The sequence below is a fragment of the Gobio gobio genome, assembly GCF_949357685.1.
Source record: "Gobio gobio genome assembly, chromosome: 8".
Lineage (NCBI taxonomy): Eukaryota > Metazoa > Chordata > Actinopteri > Cypriniformes > Gobionidae > Gobio > Gobio gobio.
The window spans coordinates 23,988,454-24,003,472 of NC_137114.1; the positions used below are offsets into that span (position 1 = coordinate 23,988,454).

General features: G+C 38.1%; 1 protein-coding gene across 1 annotated transcript; it reads right to left on the reverse strand.

Annotated features, from left to right (window-relative positions):
• Window positions 1-6,123: 6,123 nt before the first annotated feature.
• lta (lymphotoxin alpha (TNF superfamily, member 1)) lies at window positions 6,124-10,855 on the reverse strand. Its single transcript, XM_079823191.1, has 6 exons — window positions 10,807-10,855; window positions 9,677-9,789; window positions 9,270-9,303; window positions 9,133-9,168; window positions 8,872-8,919; window positions 6,124-7,035 (listed from the first exon to the last, which is right to left on the reverse strand). The coding sequence occupies exons 2-6, from the start codon at window positions 9,779-9,781 to the stop codon at window positions 6,674-6,676; spliced, it is 585 nt and encodes a 194-aa protein (XP_079679317.1). The 5' UTR covers window positions 9,782-9,789; window positions 10,807-10,855; the 3' UTR covers window positions 6,124-6,673.
• Window positions 10,856-15,019: the final 4,164 nt, after the last annotated feature.

Below are 15,019 nucleotides of genomic sequence, written 5' to 3' on the forward strand. Positions count from 1 at the left end.
TCTTTCTGATGATCACAATCGGGGTTATATTAATAAATATCCTGACGCTTCCAGGCTTTTATAATGGCAGTGACGGGGTCCATTGAGTTTGAAGCTCAAAAAAGTGCCTCCATCCACCATAAACGTTCTCCACACGGCTCCGGGGGAATAATAAAGGCCTACATAAGGGTGAGTAAAAATGTGAACTATTTGTTCAATAAACTTGATTATAAAAGCTTGCTATCATATTAGCATTGTTTCTTAAATATTAAGCTTCACAAATCTTAAAAAGCAAACACGCTAAGTTGACAATAAGTAATTTAAGTTTTTATTACTCCGTGATTTTGTGAGATGAGGCCGTGTTTTATTTTTTTATTTCTTACCAAAAAAACAAAACAAAAAACTCCCAGCATTAAGCACATGTGGCGGTGTTGAGAGTCCTGGGTTTGCTTTTAAAATTTTCGATGTCATCATACAGGCATAGATTTACACTGCAAATCTGTGACCATAGCAGGTGCTCTCTGTTGAAACCTTTAGAGAGCGCCGCCGCATTCAAAGAGCACCTGTGATGTAACATCAAAGGGCAGATCTTTGAAAGGGGGACGTGTGGGAAAGCCCCCTCATTTTAGGTTTATATGAATGTGGTTATGCAGTGGTATGTCTGGGTTGATCATTCTGTAAGGATTCCCTCCTTGCTTTCCACAAGTCTGACCCCTCTCTCCTTTTCCCCATAATGCTCCACGGGGGGAAGGGATATGTGACGTAGAGCACGGTTAGTTTCACAGCTCCCTGCTCTACATATGGGTTTACACCTTAACCACGAAGAAGAAAAGAAAAGCACCATTTCTCTTTTCAGTGTTTTATGCACAGAGCAGCAGGAGTTTCTAACCTATAACTCTCCATGCCACCATCATTATCACCTGGAACCTTGTTTGTGTTGCCAAGTGACACATAAAGTTGATGGACGTGCATGGGAGGAAAATTTCAGAGTGGATTTGCCGATGTGTGCTATGAGTATACACCAACTCAGTCACTTTATCTCAGTAACTATGAGGTTTTGACTCAAAAGTCCAATTACACTAATGTGTATTTTCTCTTCAAGTGGCTTTGCATGTTGTTTTCAAATATCTAGTTCAAAACCCTTTTCACATTTGGTGAAATTTGTCCTCCACTGCAAAATTGCTAGTAATGTTTTGAATAGAAAAAAAGTGTCAATATGTTTGTATGTTACCTTTTAAACTACCTTTTGTTGTTTGTTGCATACTATTTGTAGTATTTACGTTGAAATTTTACAATTTATTTTTGCTGAGAAAACAATAATACGCTGTTTAATTTTAAAGTCCCAGTGAACCGGAAGTTGCAACTGATTTTATTTCAGTGCTGTGACGTATTTCCAAGTGAAACGGAATATTGAATATAGGACAGGGTTTTACTTCAGCGCTCCTCCTCTCTCCATCTCTCACTCATAGCAGACTAATGGTTGGATGGGAGTGGTTAAGGATATTCAAACCCAAGCCGTCACACAGTCGTCATCGGAAAGGCAACGCCATTCCAGACCGGAAGTAAGATTTTGATTAAAGATTACCATGGCAAGCAATTGTTTTCTGTGTATTAACTTGCACAGATGAATTGTTCACTCTAAGACCTGTAATGTGGGCTAACAAAGTAAATAAGATCTGCGTAAATAATTAAATAAGTTTAGGCGTAGCTTGATGACGCCTTGATTTCTGGGAATCATGGGAGTTGTTGTCTTCACCTCTAGCCGGTGGAAAAGAATTTGATGGGACTCGGGCAGAAATTATATACATGGATGAGCTAATGTATTTAAGATTTATTAACGTTAATGTAGTATAAAGCAGGGTGGGGCTGAGAGCCGTTGGAGCGGAACGAGGCCGCTGGAGCGATTGCTAATGAGAGACAAGCGGCTTGAGAGAAGTGAAGCTTTTATTATGCTGCAGATGACCGCTTCTTCCGCTCATGTGTATGTGGGGTAACGCAGTAAAAATTTCTTAGCTTGAACATTTTCAGTGATTTTTCGTTTCGGAAATCGAGGGTAACGCGGGTATGATGTCATTGATAGGTGACGCAAGGACGCGGCCCAGGTTAAAATGTAAACTTGGAAACATTGTGGCTAATGTAAGTACCGGTATACAAGTCAATAAAATGTATAACTTTGTTCTAGTGTTTATTATAGTGGGGATAACTCAAAAATCTTACATATTGTGCCTTTAATTTTCTTTGTGACAACTTACCCCGTTTAGTATGACAGCACACTATTAGAACTAGCTCAAAGAGTAGAGCATGGCTATAGCAATGCCAATATCATGGGTTCAATTCCCAAAGAATGCATGAACTGATTAAATGTATGCATTGAATGTAACGCCACTCAGAGAAATATTCACGGGAGTAAAACAAGTGAAAATATAGTATATGTATATTGCTCAATGCATGAGCCTATGCATCAGTGCAAAAAACCACAAGCTAACAGGAAATGGTTGATGGTGCACACAAACAGACATTCACAAATAAAGGTTAAGTTCAATTGCTTTGCATATCGCTGCAGATTTATGCTGACAAACAGTTCTTCCAGACCTATGTGCTAAACCAAGTTTTGTTACAGGTAAAGCTTGCTTTTTTTATTATAAAATGTAAAATCTTTTTTAATCAAAGCCTGTTTTTAATAACACAAAGTTAAATAGTCCTATGTCCATAAACGCACCGAAAATATGAAAGGGAATGGTTCATCACAAGACGCAGGGGAAGCATTGTTTACGAAAGTAAAGATATGAAAAAATTGCTTTGCTGGAACATTTTCAGTGATACTGATGGTCAGTCCCATGAAAGAAGAACAGAAAAACCTACCCAAAAATATAATGTTTGTTTAAAAAACAAAAAGATTTGCTTCCTCAAATAAGTTTCTACATTGTTCAACAACGAATCAATAGAAAGAACGTAAATAAACTAGGCCTCAAATTGTCAGACGCTACACTGTGAACATGAGGATCTTACAACTAAGGCTAGATAAACATTAACAAAATCTTTCTGAAATGTTGCAGTGTATGCGTAGTAAAATATGGTGGACAAAGTACACAACTGTAAGTAAAAGTATTGGTGAAATATTACTCATTCAAATTTGTAAAGACAGATTTTTACTCAAGTAAAAGTACACACATACTTGTTTTAAAATGTATCAAAAGTAAATTTCCTTTTTTTTTACGTCAACGCATTATTTTATTATTGTTGCATTATTGTATGAACGCACACTGTGCCATCATGGGTTTAAGCCAGTTAGTGATGCTCCATCTGACATGCTAGCATACAACTACCTTGAATTTCAATACTTTTTTAAAAGTTACAAAGCTCTTTTAAAAAAGAAAACTACTAGAAATATAGGTTTCTACATTGTGTTTATTTGACAAAATGATGCTTAAACATATTTCTGAAAGGACAGTTAACATTATTAACTCAAAGTTTTTTTGCATGCTAACTAACTCTATTGTCGAACCTTACCTATGCGTTAGTGCTGTATCCACAAGGATATGGCAACCTGGCAGGCAAATCCATAACAAATCATTTAATCGACTATACTTCATACCAGTTTTAATTTAATTTTGAGAGCAAATTTTGATTAAGCGTTAGTCACAGTCTTGACTAAAATGCCATTTAGTTTTAGTTACATTTGATATCTATAAATCTACAGTAGATTTAGTTGACTAAAATCTAATGGGCTTCGTTAAATTGTAATGCTTTAATTAAAGGCATAATATGTAATATTCGCTGCTAGAGGTTGCTTATTCAAGACAAAGGCGTAGCTTGATGACGCCTTGAATTTGCAGGTTGTTGTCTTCACCTCTAGCCAGTGGAAAAGAATCTGACAGGACTCGGCCGAAATCTCGGGGCGAGGCCATTTTGTATCGTAAAATGTTGTTGCCGCAATGCCGACGAAACGCTGTTATTTTCATCCGGATTGCAGGTCTGAGGTACTTGCTTTGTTCAGCCTTCCTAGGGACGGGTGTGTGTTGCAGTGCGTTTAACATACAACATGTTATATGCATGTGTGTTTGAGACAGAGGGGAACAGGTCGCATTTGCAGCAGATATATGCTGCCCATCATAAATCAAAGCACGAGACAGACAGGGGTCAGAGGAGAAGACCAGGTGGATGCTGCACATTGGTGGTGGTTGAGGAGATTCTCCCCTTCTATATGTAAAGCGCTTTGAGTACCCAGAAAACCGCTATATAAATGTAACTAATTATTATTAATTATTATTATTAAGACCGGAAAATGTGACATAATGGACAATATTCGTCTGTATTTGCAATACACGAGCCGCGGTTCAGCTGCGCGAGACAAACACTGCCAGTGTGTGAATGCACGACGGGTGCGCGCGGCTCCCGCTGCACATTTCACGGAGGAAAACTTCCACAATCTTCGCGAGTTCAATGCAAGATTTGCACAACGGCTTGTCCTGAAAGATGGATTTAAAAACAGAAGCTGTTTACGGGCCACAACCTGTAAGTATGATTTATTTTTCGTCGATGTGATTTCCTGTAATAGGTTGTAGCAAGGAAGTAAACAGATGACAACGCTGTTCTGTAAACCAGTCTGTTAAATGCTCATTCATACTTAACGTTATCCGATGAACACCTAACGTTACAAACACTAACGTTAAAATCTCAAAAGCGAACTTGGCATTAGTGTAAATTATTCTTTGATTAGAGCTTTTTTGTATTGTTTATCTACAGGCATGCTAAACATGGTTCTGTGTGTGATTTGGCTACTAGTAAAGCCATTGTTTAGTGTTCGTTTTGGGTTAATAGTTCTTGCGACAGATATTTGGCTATAATCGTTCTAAAAATACAAAAGTAACAGTGCCATTCAGTAGCGATCACTATAGATCCGCAGTCTTTACTCTTGAGGAATGAACAGGTTCTGCTCGATCATCTTCACTAAAATGTTCTGGGTCTGATTCGGGCTCAGATTGGGATGGTTTTATTGACCCCATTGTTTCTAATACTGACCAAAACACAGCCTCCGGGAAAGGTAAGGGGCGTGGCGTTTCCGACAAACGTGCACTGCGGTTAGCGAATCACAACACACTGGGCCAGCTAACCAATCTGAGCCCATCGCGTATTTTTGAGGGACCGGCTTCATACAACCCGGAAACCATCAGACCGGTTTTACAAGGAGAGACAGAGCAGTGTAGAATAAAGGTCAAATATATAAAAAATAATGCTATTTTTTTAAAAACGAAGCATGAACACATGTTACAGTGCACCCCACAAACACAATCAAGCCTTCAAAAGAATGTGTTTTACCACCCCTTTAAAAGTTATGTTATAATGCTACTCTGTGCGTTCGCTCTGCGGCTGCTATGAGTTACTCCCCACCTCTGAGTTGCTTTATTAATAGCAAAACCATTTGTCAGAAGCATTTAAGGCTTAAATAAAAGAAAATGTTGCATGAATTAATAAGTGCAGTTTGCCTTTTCACTTAATAATATACCGAAGTGAAGCACCAAACGCTGTTATCATATGCTCTTTATATACATTATGCAACTCATCCCTACCTCACTGCAGTTTGTCAACCACCATAAGACATGATTGAAGACATGAAGGTGAGATGACTTTTCAGAGTGGGCAGAAGAATAAACCAAAAAGGATTTATAGATGTGGGGAATTCAGAATTGTGACTCACAGCACATGAAATTAGCTGTCAGAGTCTCTTGTGGTTACAGTTTGTCAGCAAGGATAGACTTTTGAAAATATATTCCACTTGGTACAGTATACTCCATCAAGACTCGATACTTAAAATGTCAACATTGTTCTAAATATTGATCTTGACACCATTTTCCCTGACCTTAACATTAAATGAGATAGTTCTACAAAGCAGGGGAGCTTCCTCATGCTTTTGGTATGATGCGAGATATGATGTGTGCATACGCACTCGAAACACAGTGCTTGTATCTGCGGCCAAAGTGGGTTTAAGTTTCGGTGGTTTGCTTTCAGAAGACCAACAGGAAGGCCGCGTTCAGATGCTGTTCCTGTGATGACTGACTCCCTCATGTGGCTGTTTGTTGTAAATGGGAAGCCGGAGTCAGAGGTTATACAAAAACTGTTCAGTTCAAGCAGGGAAACGGATGTATGTTGCAGTGAATAGACTTTTATTTTGATATAGCTTACAGGTAGGACAACGGTAGTTCACAAATAAATTATTAAAAAAAACAAGTTCATTTCAAATTGTCACCTTGACTACTGTTCATCATGATTTATGTATTAAATTAACAAATTACAGGACATTTTGAATACTATTTACATCACTTTACTTTAAAAAGAAATTAAATAAAATTCTAATAAAATACACAAATAACCATTTGCAATTCAGCAATAAATCTCAAAATATTTGAACAATTACTCTAAAATATGTCATATAATATAAAAATAAAACGGTGTAACGTTTTAACACATACAAAGAAGAAAATATTCCCTTTGAAACCCATAATGGGCTTGAGAACTAACCATATACATTTGTTTTATTATTTACTTTTGCAAATATAAATATAGGCTGTTTAAATTCTTCAGGCAAATCACATGACATTCAAACACATTCATTCTTTAAGGAATAGCACACTGTTCCTTGGAATCCTAAATCACGGTTTGCTCTTTAAGTCCCCCTAGAAGAATCTGAGACTTACTATTTGCTGTTGTACAGCACGATTTCCCAATAAGTATGCGAAGCTTCATTTGATAGGTGCAGGGATTCAGGTTCTATGTTCAGGCTGATGCTGTCTCCCTCTGCCAGCTCGACCAGCCGGATCATTGTCAATGTTCCTGGTCCATAGCCCATAACCTCACTCAGTTTTCTGTGTTGTGTAACAGGACCTTTGTTTTTGAGCAAAGTAACTGTCGCAGGATTCTTCATTTTATGAATGTCGCTCTGGAAGGTAACCTGGGCGTGGATATGGTAAAGACCGCCGATTTGAATTTCGACAGTGCCGTTATTTAAGGAGAGGGAGCTGTTCTCAACAGAACTAAGTATCCAGGTTTTTTCACTGTCTGAGGAAGAGAATGGAAATATTAGAGTGCAGTCTGAAAACCTTTCCCAATTATTAACACTTTATTCTGTGCTTTTAGGAGGAACACAATGCTTAAACTCATTTTAAAGATTGATGTAATAAAACAGGAAGTTGGAGCAGGACATTTCAAAAGGGATAGGCGGAATTTGAAATGCCATTCTAACACATTTCTCTTATATCAAAAAGTGTGCTATTCCAAATTCACCCTCGTGTTAAATTACAGGCATGAACCATGATTTGCCCATTTTGATTTCCTTAAAAAAAAAATCCTTTTATTCTGGCCTGTGTCATGTGACCCAAACTTGGAATTTGTGCTCTGCATTTAACCCATCCAAGTGAACACACACAGTAGTGAACACACACCCAGAGCAGTAGGCAGCTCTGGTTCAGTGCCTTGCTCAAGGGTCTCACCTCAGTCGTGGTATTGAGGGTGGAGGAGAGCGCTGGTTATTTACTCCCCCTACCGACAATTCCTGCCACACCTGAGACTTGAACCCACAACGTTCAGGCTACAAGTCCGACTCTCTAACCATTAGGCCACAACTTTTTTTAATAGAAGAAGTAATCAGTACAAGATTATCTGTCTGTCTACACACACACACAAACAAACACCTTATACTTATTATTATTATTTTTTTTATAAGAAAATCTTTAAAAGAAATATTTTATGCTCACCAAGGCTACATTGTTAAAAAAAAATATATATATACAGAAACAAAAGGCCAAGGGTATATTTATTATAATTGGTTTATGTGCAGATTAAAAGTGTTTCTTTTTTTAAAGCCTAATTTATATTGAAATTGATATATCTTTGTTGAATGTCTATCATTAATGTTTGAAAAAAAAAAAAAATTCAGTATCAGTATTAGGTACTGGCCTTCATTCATAAAAAGATGCCATTACAACAAGTATTTATAATATACTGTCTTTAAGTTGTTTCTGCATTAATTTGTAACTGAAATTATTTTAATCATGATTAATTACAGAAAAAAAAATTGCGATTAATTAGTATTTTTTGAATCAATTGCCAGCACTAATAAACACACAACCTGCTATTCGAATTTTTTAAATAAAAAAGTTTCTATGGAGCTCATTCATTTTAAATTCTAACGCAAATAAATTGAAGAGTTATTATTATTTAATTGCTCTTTTCATTTTCTTGTGTTAATGTTCCATTTGTGGGGGTCGGAGCTGCCGTTCATCCCACATATATATGAAAACACGCTTCACACAGGACGTGAAGTGAGGTCAGGGAAGTAGAGCCTTTTAAAGGAACATTTCCACCGTCCTCGTACATAGAGCCGTGCACAATTAGACTAGTTATATTTCCACTGATTCACAACGCCTCTGCGATAAACATTCAGCGTCACCTCAGAAGTGTCATTGTGGTGACTGAATCTGGTTCATCTCATAAGCGACAGTCACACGAATGAGATGAGCGTGCTTTAAAAAAAGCTACGACCTCCTACTTGAATGGGGTGAAGGTGAACTGCCAGGTGACCTCGAGTTACCTAGCAGGAAGCGAGCCCGAGCCTATTTACAGATGTGATGTGGATATGTGAATGTGGTAACTCGACTTAAATCACTTTTAGGCCACAAAAGATTCTTTAAAAGCAGAGAACCACATGTCCAACTTCCTCAATGCAGCAGAGAAACCAAGAGACGTAATGACACGACCAAAAGTCCCGCTATCTCTTGTTTTCAAGATATAGAGAGAAGCGAGAGATGCAGAAAAAGTGCAAAAGGGAAAGTCAAAATGGGGAAACGGGAAAGGGAAAAGTGATAGAGGTCCACAGGAAGAAAGATGTTCCCTCACCTCTGATGAGATGGATATAGTCGGTAAAAGACGGACCGTGCCAGAATCCTGAAAGTGCAAATGAATTATTTACACTTTACTACTAAAACTATTATTTAAAGAGATATAAACTTTCCCCAAATATATGAAAGATACAAATGTATTCTGTAAAAAATGAATATCCTTAAGACTATGGACAGAACTGATACGTTTCATCTATTGTTTACATTTCTTTTCACATTGGCTATCACTGTTCACAATAAAAAGTTCAACATTTCTCACCTTTTCTCATCTGTTGGTCAGGTTTGGGGTTGGATTCTGTAAAAGAGTATTCGATTGGTACTTTCATCATGAAGGTAAGCAATTTTCCGTTAAATTGTCGTTTTTAAAAGTGGAGGAAAACAGATTAAAAAGCAAACCTGTTGATGTTTCATTTTCTTTGGTTGTTTCAGACTAAAGAAAAAAACATAAAAATAAATTATGGTTATCTCAAAATGTCACAGGACAAACGTAACTATATCACATGGTGGTGATTTAAAGTGTTCTTTTTTGAAAAAAGTAAACATGAAGATTAACCCCTAAACCAAACCACCACTGGGACATAAGCAGATCATACAAAAATTTACAAATTATAATTTTGCCGTGAGACGTGTTGGAAAATGAACAAACAACTGAGAAATACCAGGTACTGGCCCCCAACCTTTGCTCCACCTATAGCATAAGGTTGGGCTGGGACCATTGGGTATGCCAATGCCAGATGGGAGAATATGATTGAAAATAGGCTACACCAAGGTTTTTCTACATGATAAGAGACAGGTCACTCTACCTGCCCACTTGTTGCATGATATACCGTCAATATCAAAAGAGCTGAAGTCATCAGGCAGCACCAGCCAACCAGGAAGCGGAACCTAGGGTTATGCGAGCTGGTCATCTCTGTGACTATAGCAGAGACCGGGAATAAGTAATTGCATCAGTGAAACCAAAGATACATTCACAGTGACCTAACTGCATGGACTTGATCTATGTACAGCTTTAGAAAGCACAACATCATGTGGTCAAAACTATTTCAACCCGCAAAGATTGTATGTTAATATTTGCTCTTTATGTTTTTACTTACAGGCCTCAGACCATCTATTCTCTCTCCATACCGTTTCTTTCGCATGTATGTATGGCTAAAAGAGCAGTGTTTTTTTCTCTCTAAGGTGAATTCCCATGTTGCCCACAAAGAGACCCAGTCCTCACACCCAGGTGGGTAGAACGTAACCCACCGAGTGTTCAGTACTTTGAAGTCGGGCATTTTTCTGTACATATAGTGAATTGAACACCTCATCTTCCAAATGTTTTACTACTGATATGACATTATGATTTGGTGACGGAACCGATTAGTTCTTGCAAAGAAAGTCAATGTGTGCTTGCTGTCAATAGTAATGCATGTGTGAATTTCTAAAGAGTTTTCCAAAGAGTTTCCCCATTATTGTTCCCCTCAGCTTTCTGAGAACCAATCAGCAATACAAAATGCCTTCATCTAGTTTAAAAATTGTGTCATACTGTATAATCTATTTTAAACAAGAGACTCCTTGAAGCCTGTAGATGGTCCGTGTTTAAGAATGTAACCAAATATTTAGGATTGGGAGGAACAAAAGTACAATTTTAAGAATTGATTATTGGAAATTGCATATTTATCAACTTCTAATCTGAATGTTATGGTTTACGCATCCCCCTAAGGTGGTTATGGCCCTAATTGTGTTCTTTGTTAAGCTATATGAAGGTAGACTATGTACATTTGTCACTGACCTATGGCTAAATTCAAAACCCAATGGAAATTAATTGTTCAATTTAAAACTGCTGTAAGAAATATAAAGAATGACAATCAAATGGCAATATTCACTAAGCATGATCACTAAGCAATACCATTAAATTTGAGTATGAGATTATGAGAGAGATTGCTTCACTCACCTTAGTGTGTGCTGTAGTGTGAAATGTGGCTGTGAGATTGAATGAGCATGTAGACATGGTCTCTCCCACAGGGTTTCCCCTTTTCATGCTCTCATTTTCTAGCCTTGGACCTTCTCTCGCTCTCGCGCTCTCTCTCGTGCACGCTCTCTCTCTTTTTCTCTGTCTTCCTCTGTTTCTTTCGATAGTGGCTGTGGTTGGAAACATAAGTGAAGGTGGATGGTCAGACCATCACAGTACTTGACAGAAATGAAGTATGAAGTTGCTAAAAATGATTGAACATACTTCGGCTTCACTGTGAAAATGTATCGAATGCCCTTTTTTAAATTTCTGCTTATTTTTCTTAACGGGTGCAGAGATTTCAGCGGCAACACAACTGAGATTAAATGAAGATAAAAGGGTCATTGACATGTGGCTGCCGTTTAGGCAAATGCAATACTAAAACAGTCACATCCAGCACTTTCTCTTCAGCTACCAGACTTCTGAAAAAAAAAAGGGAATCTGTGGTTTGCATAAGGATATATTTGGGGTTTTGATGTGTATGCATGGCTGTTTTTTCATCCTGGGTTTGGATATACTGTTGTTTTTTCACCCAGATCCACTGCATTTCTTTTTTTCTTCCCTTGGATGTGTTGGGACATCCCCCATTCAAATGCTTGTACTTTCCTATGAAGACATGTATACCACATACTCCTACACAACTGCCCACACAAAGACAAACACACTTCTACTGTCCCTGTCTCTCTATTTTGAATAGTAAAGTGAACAACTCTGGTGTTACATTAACATAAACGCAACACATTCCTAGAATATATGAACAGGAATTCTTCAGATAGTGTCTATTATTGCTATTTTGCCACACTTCAAAACACACTTGAGGACCATTAATCCCAAGAAAGATAACTATAACGAAAACTATATTGGCGTCCTCATCAAGGGACAATAACACTGTATTTATTTTAATCGCAAGCTTTAAATGCTCAAGCTCTTTAAAGTCGAGACAGTGACTGGCTGTCAATGTTTTAATCAATTATCAGCTGAAGGAAAAAAAAGGGATTCCAACGATTATCGATCTTGCCACTAAGGGGCTTTCACATTGAGGACAATACTGTAATGTATATAATGTATATAACTATAATAATCACTCTAATTCTACGAGAATAGAGAAGTACACACCACAGTTACAACTATAACATCACAAAGGATGAGACGTTAAACCGAGGTCCAGACTCTCTGTGGTCATTAAAAAACCATGGCATCCTGACCAAATTTGCCCATTGGCCTATGTCCATCATGGCCTCCTAATCATCCCCATATATTTATATACAATTGGCTTCATCACTCTCTCCTCTCCACCAATCAGCTGGTATGTGGTGGGCATTCTGGCGCAATATGGCTGTCGTCGCATCATCCAGGTGGATGCTGCACATTGGTGGTGGTTGAGGAGATCAATTAGAGTAGTCTCATTAATTAACTTTCAAACCCTCAGCTTCTGTCTGTTCCTTGGCTTACACTGTTTAATGTTTGAAGTCGGTGTGTTTGTGGGTGTTTCCTCCTACTATTGTCCTGGTTAACACCACAGGGCAGTCAAGGGCACACCACAGCGACTGTCATTCCATCAAACACTACATTACCCATAATCCTTTGCCCGGACTTATCATCACTCATTGTTTACACCTGTGTCTCATTTACCTCATGACCTCTGCCTATATCTAGCCTCTTCAGCCTGTCTACAAAGTCTTGTCTGTACAGCATTACTGAGCGTTTCCCGTTTTGTATGGCTGAATCTGAAATCGCCCCCCCTATACCCTTAAATAGGGCACTATTTTAGGGGACGGCCATTTGTAGTGGTGTTCGAAACCATAGTGGACGTTATTGAGTGCACTCATTCTATCCCACATTGCACCGCAATAACGAGTGTACAGCCGATGTACACTCAACGGCTGTCCCAATTCGCTCATTTGTTTTCATTCACTCCTGTGAACAGTATCAGTGGACTAAAGGGAATAGTGATTGAGGGTTTAGGGGGCGATTTTGGATTCAGACAATGTTCCTGGTTTTTGATGTCTGCCCGTGTCCAGGTTTTCTTGTTCCTGTTTCGCCCTCTGGATTTGTTTGTTTGATTGGACTGATTTACTGAGCTCTGACCTTTTGCCTGCTTAAACTACGACTTTGGATAGTGCCACCAATAAACTGCATTTGGATCTTTTATCGTTAATCGCTCAGTGCTTGCAACAACTAACACCAGCAATATGTAGCAACTATAGTTATTTTCATGTTTATTGTTTTAAGTCTGAGATTAAAGATTTATTTTGACATGTGTAGTTATCGATATTGTTATATTTATCGTCCTTGGTGTGAACAAGCCTTTAACCCTCAATAGTGTGTGCCTGGATGTTTTGACGCTTGGGGTAGGAAGAATAGGCCTAATGTTAGAAATGCCCTGCATTTTAACCTGTCATAGGTTTTAAAAGAGACCCAAAATTCTAAATATTATGTTAACTCTATTTATAGGCTATGGATATCAAAGCTAACTAATACTTGTAAAAAACAACCAGCTAAAAAAAAACATGAGGTCATTTCTCATTTTGATAAATCAACTTGTACTTTTCTGAAATGACTTGGCTGGCCTACTTGAATATGAATTACCATATTCATGTACCATGGTACTCCTAACCATTCCAATTACTGTAGGCTACTGAAAGTGTAGCACAATAACAACTATACATACGTAGACTATACTTTTAGTACAGATAAGAAAGAGAAACGTTTGAAAGTGCAACCAGGATTGCTTTTCTAATTACTGAAGGTGGGGACTCGTATCTTAATGAGGGAAACTCAAGCAGATGTTTGCTGGTGATAAGATCAGATGCTGAGATATAATTAGAAGGTCAATAACTGATTGTAGGAGGAGACTCTTCAGTGGGAAACTCTCACACTTGCTTTTGGTACTTTTTTCAGGTCAGGCTTCTTAGTGTGCTTTGTGAGAGTCTCTCTGTTTTCATTTGTAGGGGAGGGGGAAAACATTTATGTGCATGTTTACAACAGGTGAAGGAGTCAAAAGAGAGAGGGAGAGAGAGACAGAAAGGTAGACAGATTGAGATCAGTTTTTGGGAGCATCTGTGGCATATTCTCTTCAGTATTCCATTTGAGAAACTGGTTAGGTGACATTCTTCATGAGGTTAGCCACAAATGATTATGAAATGCCCTGTGTTTTCCCCACCGTTGTATTTTACAGCTGGTACAAATAATTTACAGAGCCTTACCAAGATACAACTGTGGATATGAAAGTAAAACTGTCCAGTTGACTGCTGTTGCCTATATAGGCAGGGATTCACTTTAAAACACTATAGGCATCACTTGATGACTTTATAAATGGTTACAGAGGAAAAACTGGGAATCATAGGCTAAATGACTGAGGATCACACACTAGCAGACATTAAAGTCTTTATGACCGCTACAAACTCAGAAAAATGCACCTCATTTCTAGCTGACATGTAACAAACAATGTGTTCTTAAATCGGCTCAAAATGTCAAACATGTTTACTCTAATGAGAGCTAGTTGACATGTAGGTGCAACAGAATGTCTAAAGGGGACCATCAAAATAAAGTAAGTGTATGTGTATTGCTGTAGTAAATATGAATATAATTTTTTTTTATGTTATATTAAATATCAATTCTATTTTTAAAGCAGTCAATCTCATGATAAGATCAGTCATTGTGCAAAAAGCAGAAGCCTTGCCGGTGAATTCTCATTTGTCACACTCTAGTATGATTGATGTATCTGGGCTGCGTTTCTCAAAAGCATTTGTAGATCAGAGAACTATTGCCACCAATGGGCTCTAAGATTAGCTCATGATGTGTTTGAGAAAGGCAGCCCTGGACAGTGGAGGTTTCTGCAGCAGCTGCTGACCTGTGGGAGTGAGAAATTGCTTCATAACTGTCACCTCACTGTAATTTTAAAGAAAGCTGCAATGTTTCCACTTACAGTACCTCTGTATCTTAAAACCAAAGTTTTTTTTCAGTAAATAGAGATTGATTCACTTGTATTAAATAATATTTGATTGAAATTAGGGATGCACCGAATCCAGATTTTTGGGGTTCGGCCGAATACCGAATCCACTGGTTAAGATTCGGCCGAATCCGAAACCGAATACCGAATCCTACTCCCATCCGCAGTCCATTATCACAGTAAACACATTAATGAAGTTACGTC